Source organism: Colletes gigas, unplaced genomic scaffold (genome assembly GCF_013123115.1).
Source record: "Colletes gigas isolate AHSC1104 unplaced genomic scaffold, ASM1312311v1 Colletes_gigas_Sc00005, whole genome shotgun sequence".
Taxonomy (NCBI): domain Eukaryota; kingdom Metazoa; phylum Arthropoda; class Insecta; order Hymenoptera; family Colletidae; genus Colletes; species Colletes gigas.
Window position 1 is genome coordinate 1,915,561 of NW_025106634.1, and position 20,712 is coordinate 1,936,272.

Below are 20,712 nucleotides of genomic sequence, written 5' to 3' on the forward strand. Positions count from 1 at the left end.
CGTCGCTAAAACAATACCAGTAAATTGTGTTTGAAGCCTACCGACACGAAACATTGTCTGAAAGCAAAGATTTTGCTCGAAGACGCTGGTAACTTCTAATAGCATTTGTATCACGATAATCGTGCATCCATTATCTATTATCGACGTGAAGTAGTATAGAATTTAGAGAAACGAGTAAAAGTTGCACTATAGTAAAAAGTAGATGACGTAAAATAACGGGGAATATTAAATTATACAATGTTATTAACACTGGAGGATAAAATAAATTTACACTTTACAAATTAATTTGTAAGCAGCGGTTGTGTGGTGGATTAACGAGCCTCGGTTTGAAAGTTTCTATCATAATCAGATCATACTTCACGTTTGATTTTATTTGTTCGTTTTGGGAGATCGTAATACGCCGTTCTGGCACACAACGTAAATTAATTGACGCATATTATTTCTTGATGATATAAAACGCTGAGACGGGGCCCGTTCCTCTTTTCTTAATGAGATAATCGGCGCGATGAAAGCCGAGTCATGCGAAACTAATCTCCGTTGCTTGTTTATGAATCATGCGCTGTGTACGCATCGTCAGCGAATTTAGCAAACACGCTTCGAAGAATTTACGATGGAATTCAGTAATGGTAAAAATTGATGAGTCGTGTAGAAAATATTACATTGAAAAAAGAACTGGATTTGTATGAAATTTTGACCCAGTTTCGATTCGAGTTATGTTATCGATTTCCTGTGCTTCCCCATTTGGTAGTTTTCGCGTTGAAAATAGTACGGGGTTGACGGTCAATAAAAAGTTTACCCGCGCCGTATTCCCTGGAATTTTCGTCTCGATATAAACTCATCTTTCATCGTGTTGCTCGTTACCGTTAATTAGAAAATTTTATCTCGTCCAATATAGGTCCGCACTCCAAGAATTCTCTAGCGAACGCAGTCGAGTCATTTTTTATCCTCTGTCTACGTTCACCACCAGTCGGCCAGACTCTCTAGAGATCGATTCTCTCCAACACCGTCTTCCACACAGTGTACTCGTAGCACGTTGCGTGGATAGCGCGTATAAAATTTGTGGTAGACTCAGGCCAAAAATATCGGGCCGTACAATCGTCTGAAAAATGAATCACGATCTTCGAGAAGCTTTTTGTTCGAATTTAATTTGATCGTGACCGTGATTCCTCCAGCAATAAAATCATTTTGTTATCAAGACACGATACACGATGATATTTGTGCGATCGATCAAACATTTTTCTAAAACTGTAGGCTTTCTGTAGCAATCAGGAGTGAAAGATGACGGTTTAACTCGCGGTCGTTCGTCACTGTATTTGCCAACGTTGGCGAAAGTGGTGATCAAGACGTGTATGATTACTTCTGTCGGTATCCATAACAGAGCGCCGCGAGAAAGAAGATAAAACTTGTATCCGTAATATCAAGTATCGGGCAATTAAATTTGCAACAAGCCTGACGTTAATTGACGTGTCTGAAGTACCGCATTCTTCGAGCAGTGCACGTCGATCGGCGCTAAAAGTAACGAATCACTCGGAGTGATCGACGCTGATCAAGATTCAAGCACACTGTACGCATCTCTCGGGTTGTCGACTTCAATTAATTTCACGCATGAGCGAGAAATCTCTTCGACGATAGACATATAAATTCTGCATCAAATTCTGCGTAATAGTTGCTTTTATTTTATCGAAAAATTGTCCGTCGATTCGCGTAAATCTCGTGAATTTTGGTAAACGTCGAAACTTGAAGCGTCGTCGAGACTAATGAAGGTACCGTCCGGAATATCGGAATTTACACCGGGTGTCCGTAGACTTTTGCGCCCGACTGTATATCAGAAATCGATGTCGACCACCTGGCAAACGAGTTCCAACCGAACGTGAAAAAAAATTAGTTTCTTAGAAACGGCGTCGGGACGTCGGAACTATCCGCGAAGCGTCGTTCACGCAACGTTATTACGATTCAGCGGTCTCGTATTTCCAGATAGCGCATTCATCACGGTACTTACGTAGACGACGGTTTTTCGACGCGTGCGATGGTTTCGGAGCACGGGCGCCGTCGCAGAGACGACCTGACGCCCAGCGTCGAGCCAGTATGCCGTGCGACGTCGCTCGTACGGCCCAGCCACGTGCTTCCGGTTCCGTGCTTCCGTTCTTCGTGTTATCGCGTGTGTGATGCGTCTTACAGTGAGTTGTTCGACTTCCTTACGTGTCACGTGAATGTCCACGGCGTACAAGCAGACGGCCAAAAGGAAGTAAATACCTTGAGACACTCGAGTTTCTCTAGCGTAATGCAAATACACGAACCTCTCGAAGAATACATCTCGCCGTTAAATGCGAATATTAAGTAAAATATTTCTTGTCGTTCGAGGACGATCGATCGTATGGACGGAGATATATTTGGTATTCGATAGGAAGGAATCGAATAAAAATTTCGTGACTCCAAAATGTGATTTTTGCTCTCTTTCGATCCGTGTGGAGGACTATTTTTAATTCGAGTCTTTTCAACAAATTTATTTTTTCAAACGAAAGTGATGAGAAGCTGCAAACTCTCGCGGGACCTCGCACTCGGCGTGTAAACGTAATAATTCGTGGTTAATTCGTTTTAATAAATTTGCACAGTTCCGCGAGGCCCAGCGTCCATTGTTCTAGCACTGTGCGTTGACTCGTTTCCTGGAGATTCGTTGAGTTTTTGTAGAAATGTTACGCCATTTCCATGCCTCGATATTTGATTTGCTCCCCTTTTCCGTTTGCGGAGTTAAGCGTTTGTTTCTCGATCAAAGGATATCCCGTGACATTTTCTATAGCGTAGCGATCGACTCGTGTGGTAATTCCCTTCAAGCGTATCATTAGTTCGTGCAATTTGCACGCAGAACTGCGAAATCTGCTGTTCCCTCGTAGCACGATGCTCTGATATCCTAGAAAATTGGCCAAAACTGTTTCTTGAACTAGAAATCAAACGTTAAATCTATGAAAACTTAGTTTTCAATATTATTTAATATCATTCATTGTCATCTGCAATTTCTGTTGCCCCGTTTTCAATGTACGTCAATTCATCTTTACGAGATGACTGTTTGAAAGTCGTTCCATCCGATTCCGTGTCAGAACGCGTCTGATTTATGTTGATTATCTCTCCTAGTAATTTACTTTTCTTCGATTTTGTCTATATATTCCTGCACCGTGAGCAAATTGCAGATATTGGGTTGACAAAAATTGCAATACGAAGGAAACAAACAGGTCTTTTTCTACTAAAAAGCATCCTTTCCCACTAAAAATATTTCTAAACTTTCCTGTAAAAGGAAACTGACTGTGAATCTTCCATTTATTTAAGTTCAAAGACTTCTTCTGTTTTTATCCGAGTTTTCGGGATTCTGGCCCATCGTGCGTTGATCCGATTACGTAATCGAGTCGTTTACGCAGAAAGACCGCAACAAACTGTTCCCGACGCGCATTATCAGCCATATTAGCGAACGATTCAGCCGTGAAACGGCGGAAAGATTGCATGGGGGATGCGGACCGACAGATCGTGTTCCCAGAGATACACGTATCGCGGTTTGTGTACCTCCAATGATACATGTGTCGCCGTTCTCGACGTGTCATTCTCTGCTCCGTTACACGCGACCGTGCCCCCATGGAAATTCGTGTATTCGCGCGTAAAGCAACCATACACCGTAGGTTTGTTGGAGGTTTACCTCGTTGGTTTGATCCAACATCCTTCGCGACTGAACTCAAGCAAACTTAAAGCCATTCCACTAAGCCTCGATTTCATATTTACACTTTTGACCCATAGATGTTCCAGATTTATTGTACATTTTCCAAAGTATTATCTAGTAGTGCTTACAATATATATAGATGTTATATTTGTTGCCATTACTCATACATATGTAACATCCGGATTTTTTTCACGACTTAGTCTACGATGAGTGTTTCTGTCGGTTGAGCGAGGGTCAATAAAACACAATTTGACGGCTTCCTTTATGGCGATCTGTTTGGGGTCCAGTAGAATAGAATGTTTCGACCCTGATTTAGCGGTCCTCTTCAGATAACCATCCGTCACACTATATCCTTTATAAATCGTATCCTGTACAATAAAATTTGACAAATTGTTCGAAGGAGCCTCCTTGATATCTTCCTTTGCGATAAATAAACTGAAAATTACTCGGTAAATCATAGAGTATACTTCCCGTACGTGTTCAAGATTTGAAATCGATCTCCAATGGCTTTTCCTGATATTTTTGGGGCTGCAAACCAGACAGACTCCTTAACAACCTCGCCGTTGAACTTGGTTCGTTCGATGTTGTCTGGCCATAAAGAACGACGGTTCGACAAGTCGTAGTCGAGCTACTTTCGCGTTTTATCGATCACGCCTGGGGTCGATTCGTTCGCGAAACAATAGACGAGGGTGGTGAGGACTAGTCGAAAGGATGGGGTGCGGTTTCGAGTAGGCCTCGATCTACCCCAAGACCAAGGCCACCTTATAAACGCACTAATAAACGCAATATACGTCGAAAGGATCGACTAACGAATGTGCTCTTAGCTGAACTTTCACAGAATCGGTCTCCAAGTTCATCGTACTTGATCTAATTTTTCCTGCGATTAATGAGTCGAACGAAAACTATTTTTGAGAAGTGTACGGTTTCGGTGGTTATTTGCGTTTTAGTCGGAGATTTCCACGATGTTCCGGGGGTAGACGCGCCGAAGTAATATTTCTCGTGGTCAGGACTAAATATACGACGAAAAAGAGACCTCTGGGATAGAGGATGTTCCTCCCGTTCTTCAGATCTTGCGCGGGTGAGAAATGATGTTTACAACGGCGGCCAAACAGCCACGGGAAATACACGTGGAATTGTAAACTCGTGCTCGACTGTAAGTGCAGATTGAGTCCTTAGGATTTTCGCTCGAACGGTAGAGGCAAGTTGCCAAAATCCCACCATTTAAGATATTTCATCCTATACTTCCTATTTGGTACCACTTTGTATGCAAATTAATATCGAAAATTATAGTTTGACTCCGACACCCATTATCCACTATCAACGCGTAGCAATTATAATTTTAGAGGTTGTCTGCTGTTGGAAATTTGTGTTTGTTCAAATTTAATTTTCCATTTATATTCGATCGTCGGTGAGCTTGCATTCTTTTATCGCAAGTATAATTTAGGTTGTACGTAGGTTCAATCTTGAAAATGCTAGAAAATTTCCAACTTGAATCCGAGGCTCTCGCGTGGAGTGTCTGTCGTGGTTGAACGACGTGGATCGCTATGGGACGAACCCTTCCGTGTTCATCTTGGTGCAGACATTCCTGGCAATGAGAAAAATCCGTGATCCCGTGCTCTCCACGCGCGGGAGACTCGTCGAACAAAAGGGTACCGTCGATTGCCCTACAGTGAATGGCATGTCATGTTGCTGACGAATTACGTTGCTATTCTTCCTTGCACACGCGCGGAGAAACGATAGTTAATCTTACCGCGGATTGACAGGACGTTGATCTCCCTCGTCGGAGCACTTGCCACGACGCAGAATAATCCCTCGAAATTACTCGAAAGCTGCTAATATCGAACAGCTATAGGCGAATGGGACCTTTCAATTTGACAATAAACGACGTCAAGTCCTGGACGATGCACCAAATCTTTAGTTTTATAACCCCTTCCTCCGTAACATTAAAATCAGGCCGACTAAAACGTCTGATCTAGCACGATCCGACGCTCCTTAAGAATTTGCATTCATCGCGTAACGCAATTTCGAACGTGATTAAGTCAGTACTTCGAGGTCAACGCGATCCGAAGATGATCGATCAAGAAATCTTTCGGTTCCGTCGTTCATCGCGTAATGGAAATAGTACGAGGGCAGATTTCGTGCCTAGCCACTTTGTAAGATTACCCCGGAAAGTCTGCGAGCATTTTCGAGGTTTTCCTGGCAGCGGTTCGCTTCTGCTCCTTTACTCTTTCGCCGTCCGAACGATTGGGAAACAGCCCGACAATATGCTCGCCATTTTTCTGCTTCCCACGAATGCTGCCTACGCGCTCGACCTCTGCAATTGCTGTTCGTTTCCAGCGATCGACGCTGGCAAACAGCTTCAGGTATCTCTTCGGACACGACTAATTTATCGATGCGTTTTACTTCGAATTTTAACTAGTGCTTAAATTCAATTTCGTTGAATGGCCGCTCGGAAGAAAGCTGTCCTGGAAACTCCAAAGTCCTCGATAGCCACGGCGCGTCCCGCAAACGGGAAAATCCTGTAATATTCCAAACGCCGTGAAATCGCCGAGGCGAACACGTTCGTCATGCGAGTTCGCGTTCGACGATTTTCCACGCGGCTTCGGTAATCGTTTGACATTTATTTAGTAACCGTTAACGCGGAGGTGCCTCTCGCGATTCAGAAAGAGACGAATGGCCCCGTGACGAGGTGGTTTTCGAGACAAACGAGACCCGCGCGATTTCCCGGAGGCTGTTGGCCGCGCGCGCGCGCCTATCGAGGAATTCGTGTCGACCGAAAAGGAAGGAAAAAGTTTGTCACCGACCGGCTATCTCCTTGGGTAAACGTGCGCCTGGGTGCCGTGCACGCGGGTCAAAGGTGAGCCGGTTGAATACCTCCATTACTGGGTGGGTAATGGCTCCTTTACTCGTACAACGTCGCGAAGAAAGCTCGCGACGCAGCGTCGTCATTCACTGAGAAAGAGACCGGATACCCTTTTGTGAATCACTATCATGCTGGCGGACGGCACGCAGGTAAATCTGCCGAATCGGTCCAAGAACACCAGAGGGCGTTGACCCACATCGTCGTCCACTACCTTGCATTGATATTCGGACGTCATGGCAACTGCGTACGCTAGTTGTTTTTCATATGGGATCTCTGGTGAATGGCAATCCTCTCAGAGGGCCAAATTGAGACTAAAACTAAGAGGCTTTAACCCCTTGCCTTACGATTTAATTTCCAACTGTGCGTGCCAAAAGCGACACCAAGGTTTGGCTCGGTAGACTTATCACGTCTTTGAGACGTCATTGTAAGCTAAGGGGTTAAAATCAGACACTTGGAATTTTATCCTTTGCTATTCTAGTCTAGAGTTTCATTTTTTTGGTCTTCTTATTCAATAGTACCCCACTCCTTTCGATTCAGTTGAAATTTTATATTATAGGTATTTATTTACCCGAATTTCAAAAGAGTTTACAATAAGTATACGAAACAGCGGTGTTCGTAGTGCAGAAAATCACGAGTCGCGGTTTAATTAACGCCCGCACGACCGAACGATTAAGCGCGAAGGAAACTAGCATTTTGCTACTAATTATTGTTTATTATAACAGTAACTTTCGTCTAGTAGTAGCTGAACATCGATCGATAGTTCTTTCGATAAAAACCGTCTCCCCTTAACTAATGGTTAATTATAGTCAGTTAGACCTACTTGTTACGAGAATAACGGCGAGCTCGTGCAGGCCATTATAGGATGGTAAACGCGGCGGAACGATTTGCGTACGATTCCTAACTTCCGCTCGATAAACGCACTTCCCCATCGATTTCGTATCAATTAACCGTTTTAATAAGTAGTCGGTCAGCTCCGCCGACGTTAAACTACGCTCGTGAATTACGAACGCCCGGCGTTAATTTGCATACCGAATTGTTTCTGCTGAAAGGCTACGGGTTCTGAAAAAAACTTTTAGCGCCGATACTTTCGTTACGTTTGCTCATTAGACGCGGTTACGGCGAGCCATTGTATCGTAAAAAAAGCTCACTGCTCGCTATTTGTTCGCAATTAAGTTTTCCATTTATTACGGAAACACTATTTCATTCAATTTAAGGCTCGGTAGTAGCGTTTGTGGTCAGCATTACCTCTCAGAATTTTCTGTTCGAGTTCAGAAAGAGGTTAAACTCGTTACCAAGAGGTCTTACGAAATTAAATTAATGTAAACAATGATATTAATTTTTTCTTTTATCGTTAAAAAGTTCACTAGTTGGGGAATAATGGGAACATAAAGAATGCAGAGGTCACGAACAGTAAAATTAATTTATTGCGCAGCCTGCGATCGAAATCCAAGCATCACGAGCAGATGTCTAATTAGAATGAAATTGGAAACGAATTATTCGTGAGATAACGAAAACCAAGAACCCGTCATGGTACCGAGCGCAACGGAAACGTTGCGAAATTCAGTTTCAATTATACAGCGTGAAGCACCGATAACCACGCAGGTGTAAACGCACTGCATACCTTCTGCGTCTCGTTTCGTAATTCTCAACACACTTTAAACGTTTTAATGCTGTAGTTGCTGTCGTATTTATGCTACCAGTTTACAATCGTTCTTTTAAAAAAAACCCCCAACAGGTTCGTTAAGACCTACCTTTGAAATATCCGTTTTAAACGTTTATTATAACTCACTTTGTTACGTGGCGTTGGTCGAGTTTATTCTCGTTGCAATTATACGGTTTTCAATATAATTTATCTTAAATTGATTTTTATAAAACTTGGGAGTGTAATATTTATTGATTTCAATTCTTTGCTCGAAGGTACCTTGAATCCCTGATTTTCTTTTCGAAGTTGACAATTATAATTTCAAATTAAAAGAGTGTGTTAAACTCCTATACATAAAACGCCATTGTTTTTAGGTCGAAGCGAAAGCGCAAAGCGTTTTTAACAAAACAGTTTTCGTTGCCATTCGTGCCAAGACTGTTTGCAAGGCCCCCGTTCCATTCGTACAGAATCCTGGATTTTTGCATCGCCATGAATTTTAAAAGCAGGCAAAATGGCATTCGATGAAGCATAAATTTCATATACGAGGTCACCCGTTTCTTGTGGAACGAAATTTGTAGCCTAGTATCGTCACGAATAAGGTAAGAATCTGTTTGCTAAGCGATGCTGGTTCTTGCTGCGTCGACAGCGGAATACAAGTGGCGTTTTATTTCATGTTACTGGATGTTGTATCGCAGGATTATTTAAGGAGTGAATATTTTATATGCTGCGGCCGGATAGTATACGGTTTTATAATTTCTTTAACGACGAGACGTCGAGGGACTCGAGCCTCGTTGTATCCGTTGCTAGGGAAAAGATGAGAGAGATCGATGGTACGACTTCGCGAAAACGATGAAAATACCTCGTGTCGTTCGTTTTCATCGATGGGGCCCCTATTGATTCCGTGTACATCGATACGCGAGTGTTTGTTATCCACAAAAGGCCAGGTAAACTTGTTCTTCCATTTGCACAACGTCGGCCGGTTGCTAGGTTAAACGAGCTATTAAGTTGCACGAACGCGATTGGCGAATAAAGGCCTGATTTTATCGGATTCAATTGGCGATCAGGCTGTGTGGCTTCTGAATAACACGGCGGTAACACTAGCTGTCTTTTGTTCTACGCCGTACAAGGAAATTTACAAGATTTATCCATGCTTCTTATTCGTTTGCAATTAACGGTAGGAGCGACCCGTCGAAATTAGATTTCTACCTGGAAGTTAACGATGCTATTAATTTTGTACTCACTGACTATCGATAGTGGACAATTCTTGCACATTTCTAGAAAAGGAGTATTGATTTATCGAAGAAATAATGCAACAGTTTCACGTTTAGAACTAAAGAAAAACAACAGCGAAATTTTGCAGAAAAAGCAAAACGTTTCTTAAAATAAAAGTAGATCGATTGCTGTCGCGCCAGTTGTGATTACGACCATTAAGATGCACTTACTCCATATTTGTGCCAACTTTCGTGAAGATTGGCTCATCGAGCTTTTAGAGACGCCAAGTAGGAAATAGTATTGTGAAAAATGGCGTTGACCTATGATATTTCTTTAACTTTTGATTTATCAAATCGAAAATTTAATTACGAATACTTTTTTAGCATTTCTAACGGTTTCAATTTATGATAGTTAAAATAACTTCGAACCTGAATATTCGGTGCCAGTATCCTTGGGAAGGTTAAAGTTAGACAACCGCAACACGCGATAGTTTTATTCGTGTTAGCAACTGTGTATACTGTAATAAAGTTTATTACTGAAATTAGTGATTAGTTTAATTACACCATCGTCTTCGTTAAACGCGAATAAAAATATCGTAAATAAATTGAACCACCTTTGGATTGCAATTAAGCGCTCCTACTTTATTATCTGTGCACGGTTTCAGCTCCCGTAATTTCGCAAACTTTTCGAAGCTCGGTATAAGGATTTAATAAACGCTAACGATAGTTCATTCAAAGGTTCAAACCCTCGGTATTAAACGCACGAGGCATACAAATAGATACGGTATTCTGATCAGGTATTCTGGGCAGCTAAACGACCGGCGAGTTGCATTGGGTCAGACTTTGCTAGGCAAAATTCCTCGACGACGTCCACATTCCATAGTTACTCACATTACCACGTCATCCATAATACCTATCTTTCCTTCTACCTGCAATACAATCGTGAATTACAGCTAAATCCGAATTTTTAAATCGATTGGTTAACCAAGAAAGCGTAGGAATTTGATATATTTTATTTTTTATTAATAAATTGTATTACCATATTACCCATGGTTGTGTATTCAAAATCAAAAACAAATTTTAAAGAGAAATAGGCTGGGGGTAGGTGCCTAACTTTTTCGGCAAAAAAAATAATTTCAAATCGTTTAAAAGAAATTATTTTTGGCAGCGGGGGACAATTACAATCATTTTTGGTCATTAGACATACCCCCCAAATCCTACCCACTTTCGAGAAAAAAATTCGATTAGGTGTGACATTTTTCGGCGAAAAAAAAATTTCCATTCGTTCTGAAAAAATTATTTTTAGTTGTGGGGGTCGATTACAATCATTTTTGGTCAATAGACATATCCTCGAAATCCTATCCACTTTTGAGAAAAAAATTCGAGTAGGTGTGACATTTTTCGACGAAAAAAAAAATTTCAATTCGTTTTGGAAAAATTATTTTCAGTTGCGGAGGTCAATTACAATCATTTTTGGTCATTAGACGTACCCCCCAATTCCTACCCACTTTCGAGAAAAAAATTCGAGTAGGTGGGACATTTTTCGACGACAAAAAAAATTTCACTTCGTTCTGAAAAAATTATTTTCAGTTGCGGAGGTCAATTACAATCATTTTTGGTCATTAGACGTACCCCCGAAATCCTACTCACTTTCGAGAAAAAAATTTCTGCGAAAATCTAAGAGAAAAAGTCCATAAAAATGATCCAATTCCTCGTTTTTATCACTTCATATGTAAGTATAGTCCAATTATCCAGCCCCGAGTATGTCGGATAATCGGAATTTTACTGTACCACACAAAATTTCAGGAAGAAGCGATGAGAAATGCACTTTTTAATCGTCTGGGGAGGCTTTTAAGAAAGAAAAGAAAGCACGGTAATTCGGAGCCGGGTCATTTATGCTAAAATCATAAATAGACGGCGTCTCTCGCCCAGCAGGAATTGCCCGGATGCTCTAAAATGGTCCTCCCCGAAATTTCGCCGTTTCCATGGCGCCCTCCACTGTGCACCAGGACGCGTGGGAGCTCCATAGGCGTAAATGCAGAATTTATCTGCATTCATGTTTTCACCTTGGCGTCGTCGGCTCCCCATACAGTGCCCCTAATCGTGCGGCTCCATCTGCACGGAGTTCTGTGTCCTCCGTGGCACGTACCGAACTTCGTTACTCGAAGTAATTTCCTTATCTCTCGTCGCTTGCACTTTCGAAGCGGGTAACGAACAGCAAACACCGACGGGCCTGCGACAGTTTAAATTTCGTCGCTCCGAAGAAATTGCATTCCGACGAACGGGGACGCGTGGGTGGGCATCGAGCCGGGAATCAGAAATTGTCGATCGACCGTTTGCCCTCCTTTTCCGGTTCCAAGCGTTCGATGCCACTCGCAGACCGACCCGAAACTTCTCGCCTCTTCGTTCGGGTCAATTAACGCTCCCGGCAAATTGTCTGAAATTGGATTGTCGTTCCGTCGCGTCTCTCGACTACTTCGCGAGCGTCGCGATGCCCCAGAGTCGCGACGTCGTCGAAACTTCGTCCCTTTTGGCGTCGACGCCGCGAAGGTCTTCCAGTTTAGCAAGCTGAAAGGAGCCTCCTTAATGAATTTCCTCCTCGAAACCTCTTCGAACCCTCTATGGTTATTTAACAGTATTGTTTATTTAATCTCGCCGTCCTGGGGTTCTAGGCTTTTTAAATTAGAATAGGAAATAAAGAAGTATACTTAAGTTGAGAAACACTGATCTGGAGAGCGAAATCCCCTCAATAAGAGATATCAAAACCACTTTAAAGACAGATGTTGTCGCGGTACCAACTGCATATTAATTTCGAGACTCGAATCCATTTATACAAAATTGTGTAACTTCGTAACCCTTTGATAAGGCCAAAGAACACCGTTCGTTTCTCGATCGACGAGTCTCGCGTCTCCGTTGCGTAACGAGCGCGGATTTAGGCGAACGTTATCGGTCGACAACCGCTCTCGCGGATTACTTCCGCGATTAAAAGCGATAGGATTACTTAAACGACGCTTAAATCCGGTTCGCGCGCGCGTACCGAAAGCCAATTAAACGCAGGTTTCTCATTAGCGGCGTCGAGTTAGCCGGTGTAAAATTTTATGGAATTGCGGGGAGGGGAGCTTTTATTCGACGCGACGTTGTTTATGGTCATACGTTTATTGGGAGACATTGCTCGGTGAGACGTCTATTTTCATCGTTTTACAACCGTTGACCGTGTAAGTACTGGCTACCGGGTATTTCGATGATGCTACGAGACAAGTATAAAATATAATAAATAAAGTAGTTAATTAACCTGCGGTCGTTTGATTTGCTGAGTTATTGGGGTATCGCTTAGGCTAACTGATACGCTACGGACGGCGTCGTGTCGGAGTTTTGCAAGCAGACTGTAAACGGCGTGGGAGTGGACTGATATCCCCAGTTGTAGCTGGTAGGATAATTGTTGTAAGCTTGTGGCACGACGACGTATCTGGCGTTCGACAAATAATTCGTTCCCAGTACGCTCGGTACTTGATAAACGTATTGCATTTGCTGGGCGCCGGTTTGCTGCAATGCTAAATTATTCGACATCGCGTCGTTGACGTTCTGTACGACGTAGCCGGGATTCGTGCAGCTACAAGGGTAATTTCCACTAGTCGCGTAGTTAGGCACTCCGAAAGTTGCGTGTAAACGATTCGTTGGCTCCGTGTACGTTTGCAATTTCGTGCCCACCAGCTCTTTGTCGTTGCTCGCGATGTCGTTCTTGGCATTCTGTAAACGAAGAGTTAACAATCGTCGATTATATAGAATTCATTTGGTTCTTAGAGCACGTTCACGTTAACTTAAGATTCCGTTATAAATTACACTGATTAATATTTATTCTCATTGTAATTGCGAGAGTCGGAATATTAGTAATTAGCACATCCATACTTTCTAATATGTATATACGTGCTCTAATTTTTTAAATAATTCGGTAGACAACGCAACAATTACAACGCGTATAAATATTAATAGAATTAATAAATATGTTTAAAATTTTCGTGAAAATTATCGTCTTCTTTTACTTTGTACGAAAACCGAGCCCTCGAATATTTTTTACAGTTATGAAATAATTGTACGTGTGCAACCCACCGCGTGGCAACGAAATACAGAGTGGCTCTTCGGGTGAAAATGAGTTTGTCACGTTCGATGTACATAGGCGAGCTCGAAGAGACTCTTTTTAGACTTTCTAGGATTAGCTACGAATTTGCAACTTTCTTGGAAAGAAGACTGTGTACGTACTATGGATGATCGAGATGCTAAGCGGGCCCTCGATCCGTCGTCTGTGGGTGCTTGAAGACTATCGTAATTGGATATATAATCAGACGAGTGTCTTTGTTGGTTCGCAGCGTCGTTCTGCGCCGAAATTGTAGCCTGATTTTGCGTCGGAGTTTGTTGCAACGCCACTGTTTCGACGTTTCTTTGAGACATGAACGGTGATTGTTGCATCAGAGGGCCCATCATTTGTGAACGACCGTTGTAAACTGAGATTCCCGGAATGGTTCCCATGGGATACTGTTGTGGAATCCCGGGATACATGTTCAATGGATTCAGGCCTAATAGACTACCTCTGGATGGTTGAACAGTTCTGCTTTGACGTACTTCCGCCTGTTTCTCTGTTAAAAATTATCGTATCGTTTCTCATTTAAATACTAGTAATTTGTTATATGGTCAATACCATCAGTTTGTGTAAATAGTATGGCTGATAGAACAGATTAAAAAACGTTAAAGAAAATAGAGATACTCTGCTATCGACTAGTCTCGATGTACTCGACGCAAAATTACTTCTGTTTTCCTAGTTTTTCGAGTTCTATTTTGCACAATTTCGTTATTTTACCATCAAAATTTTCCGTAGCTTCTCCGTTCTGACTTTGCAAATCAACGACCGGCGGGACATGCTCGTTTAAGGTCGACTTCGCGGCCACATCAGCTTCCTCACGTTTATCCCCCCTGCCTGCCCTAGAATCGGGTTTGTCATCGCTTGATCTTCTGTTCCGATTATGTACTGCCTGAGAAAAGTGCTAAGTTAATCGATGTTATCGTTAAAGACACCCTTTAAATTTCGTTTAAAAGGAATTAGCAAATTTACTTGCACTATAAAGAATAATTTGTTAATCGAGTAGAATTTTTTATCGAGACGATATAAATTCGAATACACGACATTTACCATAGGGAGGTAATGCGTTGGAACGACTCCAGGCGTTCCATCGAGCCCAGGGGTTCTCATTTGCGAAGCAAGCTGGCGATCGTAAGCTTTTGCCATGTACGACGTTTGCGGTTGCATGAACGAGTACGCCAGCCCACCCATAGGCTGTTGCACGGTCGCGTACACCGGATGATGTTTGGGACGATACATCAGAACGGGAGGTCGGTGTTGCGCGTACCCCGAAAGAGATTCGCGGTGCTGCAATCCCTCGGATTGCATTCTTGGTTGCGTTTGCAGCATCGGTTGCGGTTGTTCGTATCCAGGTTGCACCAGAATATCGGCTACGGCACCGCCGGCTACGAGAATAGCCACCGAAAGCTGAAAGAAAATGTCACGCGTAGTGTTTTAGCAAAATTCTGAAACGCCACGCTGAAGGTTCCTTTGCAAGCCAAAGTACGCGGACGATGAGCTTTCGGGCCGTCAATATTTAACATTTTGCACTCGGGAGGCGACTTTGGTTGCCTAATTCAGCGCAGCGTCGTATCAAGGGAAATTACGAAGTTTGAGATTCGAATATTACTCGTAAAACACGAAGATATCGTTGCGGTAAATTAAATCAGTTTTCAAGAATGTGGATAACGAGTACGTGAGTTCAGAGTCACTTGGGACTGTAGAGGGTTGAATTATACGAATGATCGAAGACTCACCAACGTCCACTGCGCCATCATTGTTGTTGTTAATCGTTCAAAATTTCGATCGGAACTGCAATTCGCGACTCTGAGAGTTCGTAAGTTATTGGAAGCGACTGCTGACGCCACTATTTGGCGTAATACGCATCTTTGTCAAGTCAGCGCATATGTGCGTCGATCGAACGAATTCATGGAATCGCTACCTTTGTCAGGTTTTATGCGAGACGCCTCAGCAAAAACTCTAGATTCACGAATTCCTTCGTTTTTATGTCGCGATCGTTGCAACGTAAAATTATTTTCTTATTCGACTCGAAAAATTGCCAAATATTGAGGACTTTCTGAATGGCGTTAGAGTTGGAGTATTGCAGTAACGTTTTTACAGTAATATTCTCAGATAGTTTAGTTTCCAACTTATCTTCTATTTCTTATATTCTGTAGTTTTTATTTCATTAACGAGACGTTTATTTACGACGTTTTGTCGAGACTGAACAGTCTGAAAATGATTTTTTCCGAGGATTTCTTCGTCACGTAAAAGGAGCATTTCGCTTGGTGGTGTTTTATCTTATCTGCGGGACGCGATTCATAGTTTATGACCTTGCCACCAAGAACTGCTTCTGAACAAACTTCCAACGTCGTACGCGGCCAGTCGATAGCTATTTTCCATGGATTTGTGATCCCCACGCCTTCTCGGTGTCGTTTGCACACCGATTCTCGAGGAGTTGGATATCCAGGGGAATGTAAAGCGCCAGATTTTAGAGGGTTCGAAATACAGGGCTCCGCCGTTCCGTTTCAACTTTAATATGTTCGAGTGTTAATGCGACGAGACGGAGTACGGCCGCCATATGGTCGATGCATAATGCCCACTTTCATGTAAATCCTGCTCGTCGTTTTAAGGCTTGGGCGATAAAATCATTTTTAGGAACGCGTGTTTCGGAGAGAAATAATCGTGCAAAGTTTAAATACATGTAATTACAATTAAACGAAACTAATAAATTTGGGACAAATTTAAACAGTGGATTAAAATTACTAGATTGCGTCTTCGAAATGTTTACAGTAACTTTAGTGTCTCTCTGAGTGGTTATAACTACCTGGGAGATGTTACCACCCACGTTGGAAAACACTGTTTAATTATTAGAGATAAATATTAGTTTTTAATAGGGTTCGAGTCCCATGCTGGTTAATTTTGAAATGTGTGCATTAGACTAGCACTTAGGAATAGAAAAATAGACGCGGTTAATTTATTGGCTGCGATTTAAATATTCACGTTCGTGGAGTAGTTCAGTGGAAGAACGCTGGATCAACGTCCGAATCTATCCACCCAGTTTACGTGGCAATCAGGGCATGTCAGCAGGGCCGGTGGCCTCGAAGTGCAACGAACTTGTAAAAACAAGGATTTCGCGCATTCCATACGCGCATACCATTAGTTAGTTTCGCAATATCGCGTATCAGTCGGACAGTAATTCCACCGAATCAGATCGTGTTACGTTGAACACAAGAATTATCATCCAGATTACGACAGAACGGAACAATTGTGGTGTTCACTTGCGTTCTCGATTCGTTTACACGTATGTACGTTTCTATACATCGCGACCACAACGAAATGTTACTCGCGATTCGATTTGATAAACACTGTAGTACCACCCACGCATGGGTGACATGACTTTTCATCAAAATAAATAAAAATAAGTTCTACGACAAATTGTGGGTATTTCAGGGGTTTGAAAATTTCTTTCTGGGGATACGAACGAAACTTATATTTTTTTATACCGAATCTAAGTCCAGCCACAGAATTCTATGTTTCCAATTTTTTACAAAGATTTCTCGTATGCTTTCTATTCCTAGAAGCTTCTTTTAAACATTTTGCAACACAGGATACATATTTCTGTATGTATGTTTTCTGATATACCCCATTGCAAATGATCAGAATCAATCTTTTGGAGGCTGAGGCCTCCAAATTGTGTTTAATTGTATCCTGAATGAAACTTGGAGCCCTTTTGGGTTTCGATAGAGAAGGTCGAGGCTGTAATTGTGATCTCTGGGAATTGTCCAGGTTGCGTATTCGGTACGTGATGCCGGCGGCGCATCTGACGCTGCGCGAGGAGGATGTGGTACGACTAACCTTGGAGTTCCTCCACAGCCGCGACCTTCACATCTCGCAGCTCTCGTTGGAACGAGAGACAGGTGTAATAAACGGTCAGTACAGCGACGATGTCCTATTCCTTCGTCAGCTGATCCTCGACGGACAATGGGACGACGTGCTGGAGTTCATTCAGCCGTTGGAGGCGCTGCCGGATTTCGATATGAGAAAGTTCACCTACTCGATCCTACGTCACAAGTACGTGGAGCTGCTATGCATCAAGTCCGAGGCGAACGTGATCGCTGCCGGGACGAACGGCAGCGTCGACAACGCTGTCGAGGAGGTGGTCAAGGTTCTGAGCGACCTGGAGAAGGTAGCTCCGTCCAAGGAGGAGTACAGTAGTCTGTGTCTGTTGCTGACCCTTCCGCGGCTCACGGATCACCTTCAGTACAAGGACTGGAACCCCAGCAACGCCAGAGTCCAGTGCTTCCGCGAGGTCTATCCCCTGGTGGAGAAGTTTCTGCCAGGGGTCAGGAAGAGCACCGACCCGGGTCAACCGGTCACCTCGGCGAAGAACGACCGGCTGATACAGCTGATCATCAAGGGCATTCTGTACGAGTCCTGCGTGAATTACTGCCAGGCCAAAGCCACCAACTCGAAGGAGAGCGAGCAGGTAACGCTAGATTTTGTAAACCTAAGACACCCGGGTATAAATCATACAACGATGTTTGGCTAGATGCTAATCGGTGGCTTCGGGCTTGCTCGTAACGCGTTTCTAGTCGCCACCTCTAACCGGTTAACTTATCGATCGAAACGCGAGACTGCTTCGCGAGGTATGCTCGTACCAGGAAGGTTGAAGCATCGTCTCACGTGTCTGGTGTTTCTTTTTCTCAGGTGGAGATGAATTTCTCGAGACTGCTGGACGGCTCCGTGGGCTTCAGCGACTCGGACCTGAGCCTGCTTTCCTGGCTGCAAAGCATACCGCCGGAGACCTTCGCCGTGCCGTTCGCCCAACGAACGCTGAACGTGGACGTGGAACGACTGGAGAGACCGTCTCTGGAGACCTCCTGGACGGAGCACATGCTGATCACTCCCATTAAGCCGAAGACGTTCCCGCATAGCGCGATGCCGTTCACCAGGCCACGGTCCGCCGCCGACATGATGTCTCGCAGCTTAGTGCCAGCCTTGGAGGCTGGATTGGGACCTAGAAGCCCCGGACCTAAACATACACCGATACCATCCGCGGCGCTAATGGCGCTGTCCACCGGCGATATAAACCCCATGTCGAGATCGTCTTTCGCTAGCTTTCATCTGACCGGTTTCAAGAACAACAAACTGATGAACACCAGCGTGGACAGGCTGTTCGAGAACGAGGGCGACGTCTTCCTCAGCTCGAGCTACGCCGAGTTCCAGCAGCTGCCCTCCATACAGGAGGCCACCACCAACAGCCAACCAAAGGTGCCGCCTAGGACGAGAGGACAGTCCAAGAGCCCGGATGGTGATTCTAACCAAATACCAGAATGCCCCAGGAAATATTTGCTAGCTCTTAACCCCCTTTGATTGAGGATGGTTCTAACAATGCTTGAAAGTTTCAACAATCAGTGCATTATTTCCCAGGGCATTCAAATAATAACATTCCCCAACGACGACGATTCTAACATCGTGCATGCCCAATTTTTGTTGGCAAAGGTATCAAAGCAGATCCTTCTGCAACCTCTACGCCCGAGCGCAGAGTGGCTGGCAGAGAATCACCGGCGCCATCGACGGCCAGGAGTTCCAGGAGAGACTCCTTGGCGGAGAAACCGACGGGAGTCGCGGCGAAGATCACGGAACCGACCGTGACACCTGCTCGAACCTCCCTGGGCGGCGAGCAGCTCGAGCAGAGCTACAACGGGGACTTGTTCAAGGAGTACCAGAAGCAAAAACAGAGGCTGCAGGAGAAGTTCCAGCAGAGAGAAAGGGAATGGGACGACCTGGTCAGACAATTATCGACCCCGTTACCTGCACAGGTGGTCGATAATAGGCTTCAAGGCGACGGGTAAGCTGCATTAACAATAATCCATTCGTTTATCGACGCGTAGCGGTGTAACGATGATAAATGACGAATCGTACGCGCGACTGACGGTTTTTTAAACGAGGAACCGCCATTGGTAAACGGTCGAGCAAACGACGGGACAAAAGCTTATTGTTCCGCGGCGTTTCGGTGCGCCCTGGTGCTGCTCATCGTCCGGAATACCGGGCGATTATCAACGCCGTGGAATCGCGGAGAAATGGTACACGATGGTTCGAATTAACTTTGGCTCGGTTCCCAGCGAGTTGTGCTCGAACCGACATGATCCAGGCAAAATACATATTGTTTTCCGGCGAGCCGCGTCTCGCGGTTTTGCCGCGGAGCGCAGTCAATCAAACCGACCGGTTGGCTACATTCTCTAACAGATGGCAGCAACGGAATGCCTTTGTCGCGCTTATTATGGCACTAAAGCGCGAGTCGAGAATAACTCGTTCGGTCTAGACAGCAACGTGGCGCCGATCGAAATAGCCACACACGCCGGGAACCGGCGAAAAGAAAGTGGAATTATTTTGACGACTTGACAGTGACCCCGACGCAGTGGCGTAACAGACCAACGCGTTGGACCCCGAATTCCAGGCACTTTTTAACAAACGAAAATACTATCGGTTGATTTCTGGCGGTTCCAATTGGAAAAGTCTTATTATTAACAAAAATATTTTAATTTTTATTTAATCTACCGTACGTAGAAATGTTAGTTTCTTTTTTAAAGTGAAAATTTTACATTATTTTTACTCGATGTTACATGAAATTTAATTTTTTTAATTTTAACACAGATTTGCTGATTACGCCACTGTCCTCGGCGTTCTTTTCGCTCTCATTCGTCGTCGTATCAGAACCATATTTCTTTATTTATTTAACTAGGGGCTTGCCCCTGCAAAGCACTTTGCGCCACGCTAGCCCCGCGAAGATTTTAACGACGCAAACGAATAACAGAGGTGCTTAAAAAAGACAAATATCGCCCGGGAAAAATTGATAAACGTGCAAATATTGGTCAAAATTCATATGATAGCAGATGAATTTTAACTTTAAATAAGATCCTCAATAAAATCATAATTCATTGTGGTTTATCCACTTATCTTCTAATCTTTCGTGTACTTATATTATAAATTTACTTTGTTTTTCACAATTGGAAGGCTTAACGCTTAAGCAAAAATATTCGCCAAAATGCGTAAGATTAAGCAGCATAAAAACAGAGTTCATTTGACAGATAAATAAACACATCTGATAAAAATAACAGGGCAACCGGATTCAAACCTAAACTACTCACGTATTAGTACGTCTCCCGTCGTTACGCT

General features: G+C 43.6%; 2 protein-coding genes across 2 annotated transcripts in view; one reads left to right on the plus strand and one right to left on the minus strand.

The window, feature by feature from the left end:
* The window catches only part of LOC122395420 (WD repeat-containing protein 47), a 99,721-nt gene that overhangs the window by 14,372 nt on the left and 64,637 nt on the right, over window positions 1–20,712 (plus strand). Inside the window, exons 2-4 of the mRNA XM_043392979.1 lie at window positions 17,320–18,019; window positions 18,241–18,844; window positions 19,036–19,384. Coding sequence (XP_043248914.1) covers window positions 17,339–18,019; window positions 18,241–18,844; window positions 19,036–19,384 — 1,634 coding nt within the window. The 5' untranslated portion in view covers window positions 17,320–17,338. The remainder of the gene's footprint in view (window positions 1–17,319; window positions 18,020–18,240; window positions 18,845–19,035; window positions 19,385–20,712) is intronic.
* On the minus strand, window positions 12,569–15,407 carry LOC122395421. Its single transcript, XM_043392984.1, has 5 exons — window positions 15,288–15,407; window positions 14,602–14,958; window positions 14,272–14,443; window positions 13,677–14,050; window positions 12,569–13,166 (listed from the first exon to the last, which is right to left on the minus strand). The coding sequence occupies exons 1-5, from the start codon at window positions 15,306–15,308 to the stop codon at window positions 12,750–12,752; spliced, it is 1,341 nt and encodes a 446-aa protein (XP_043248919.1). The 5' UTR covers window positions 15,309–15,407; the 3' UTR covers window positions 12,569–12,749.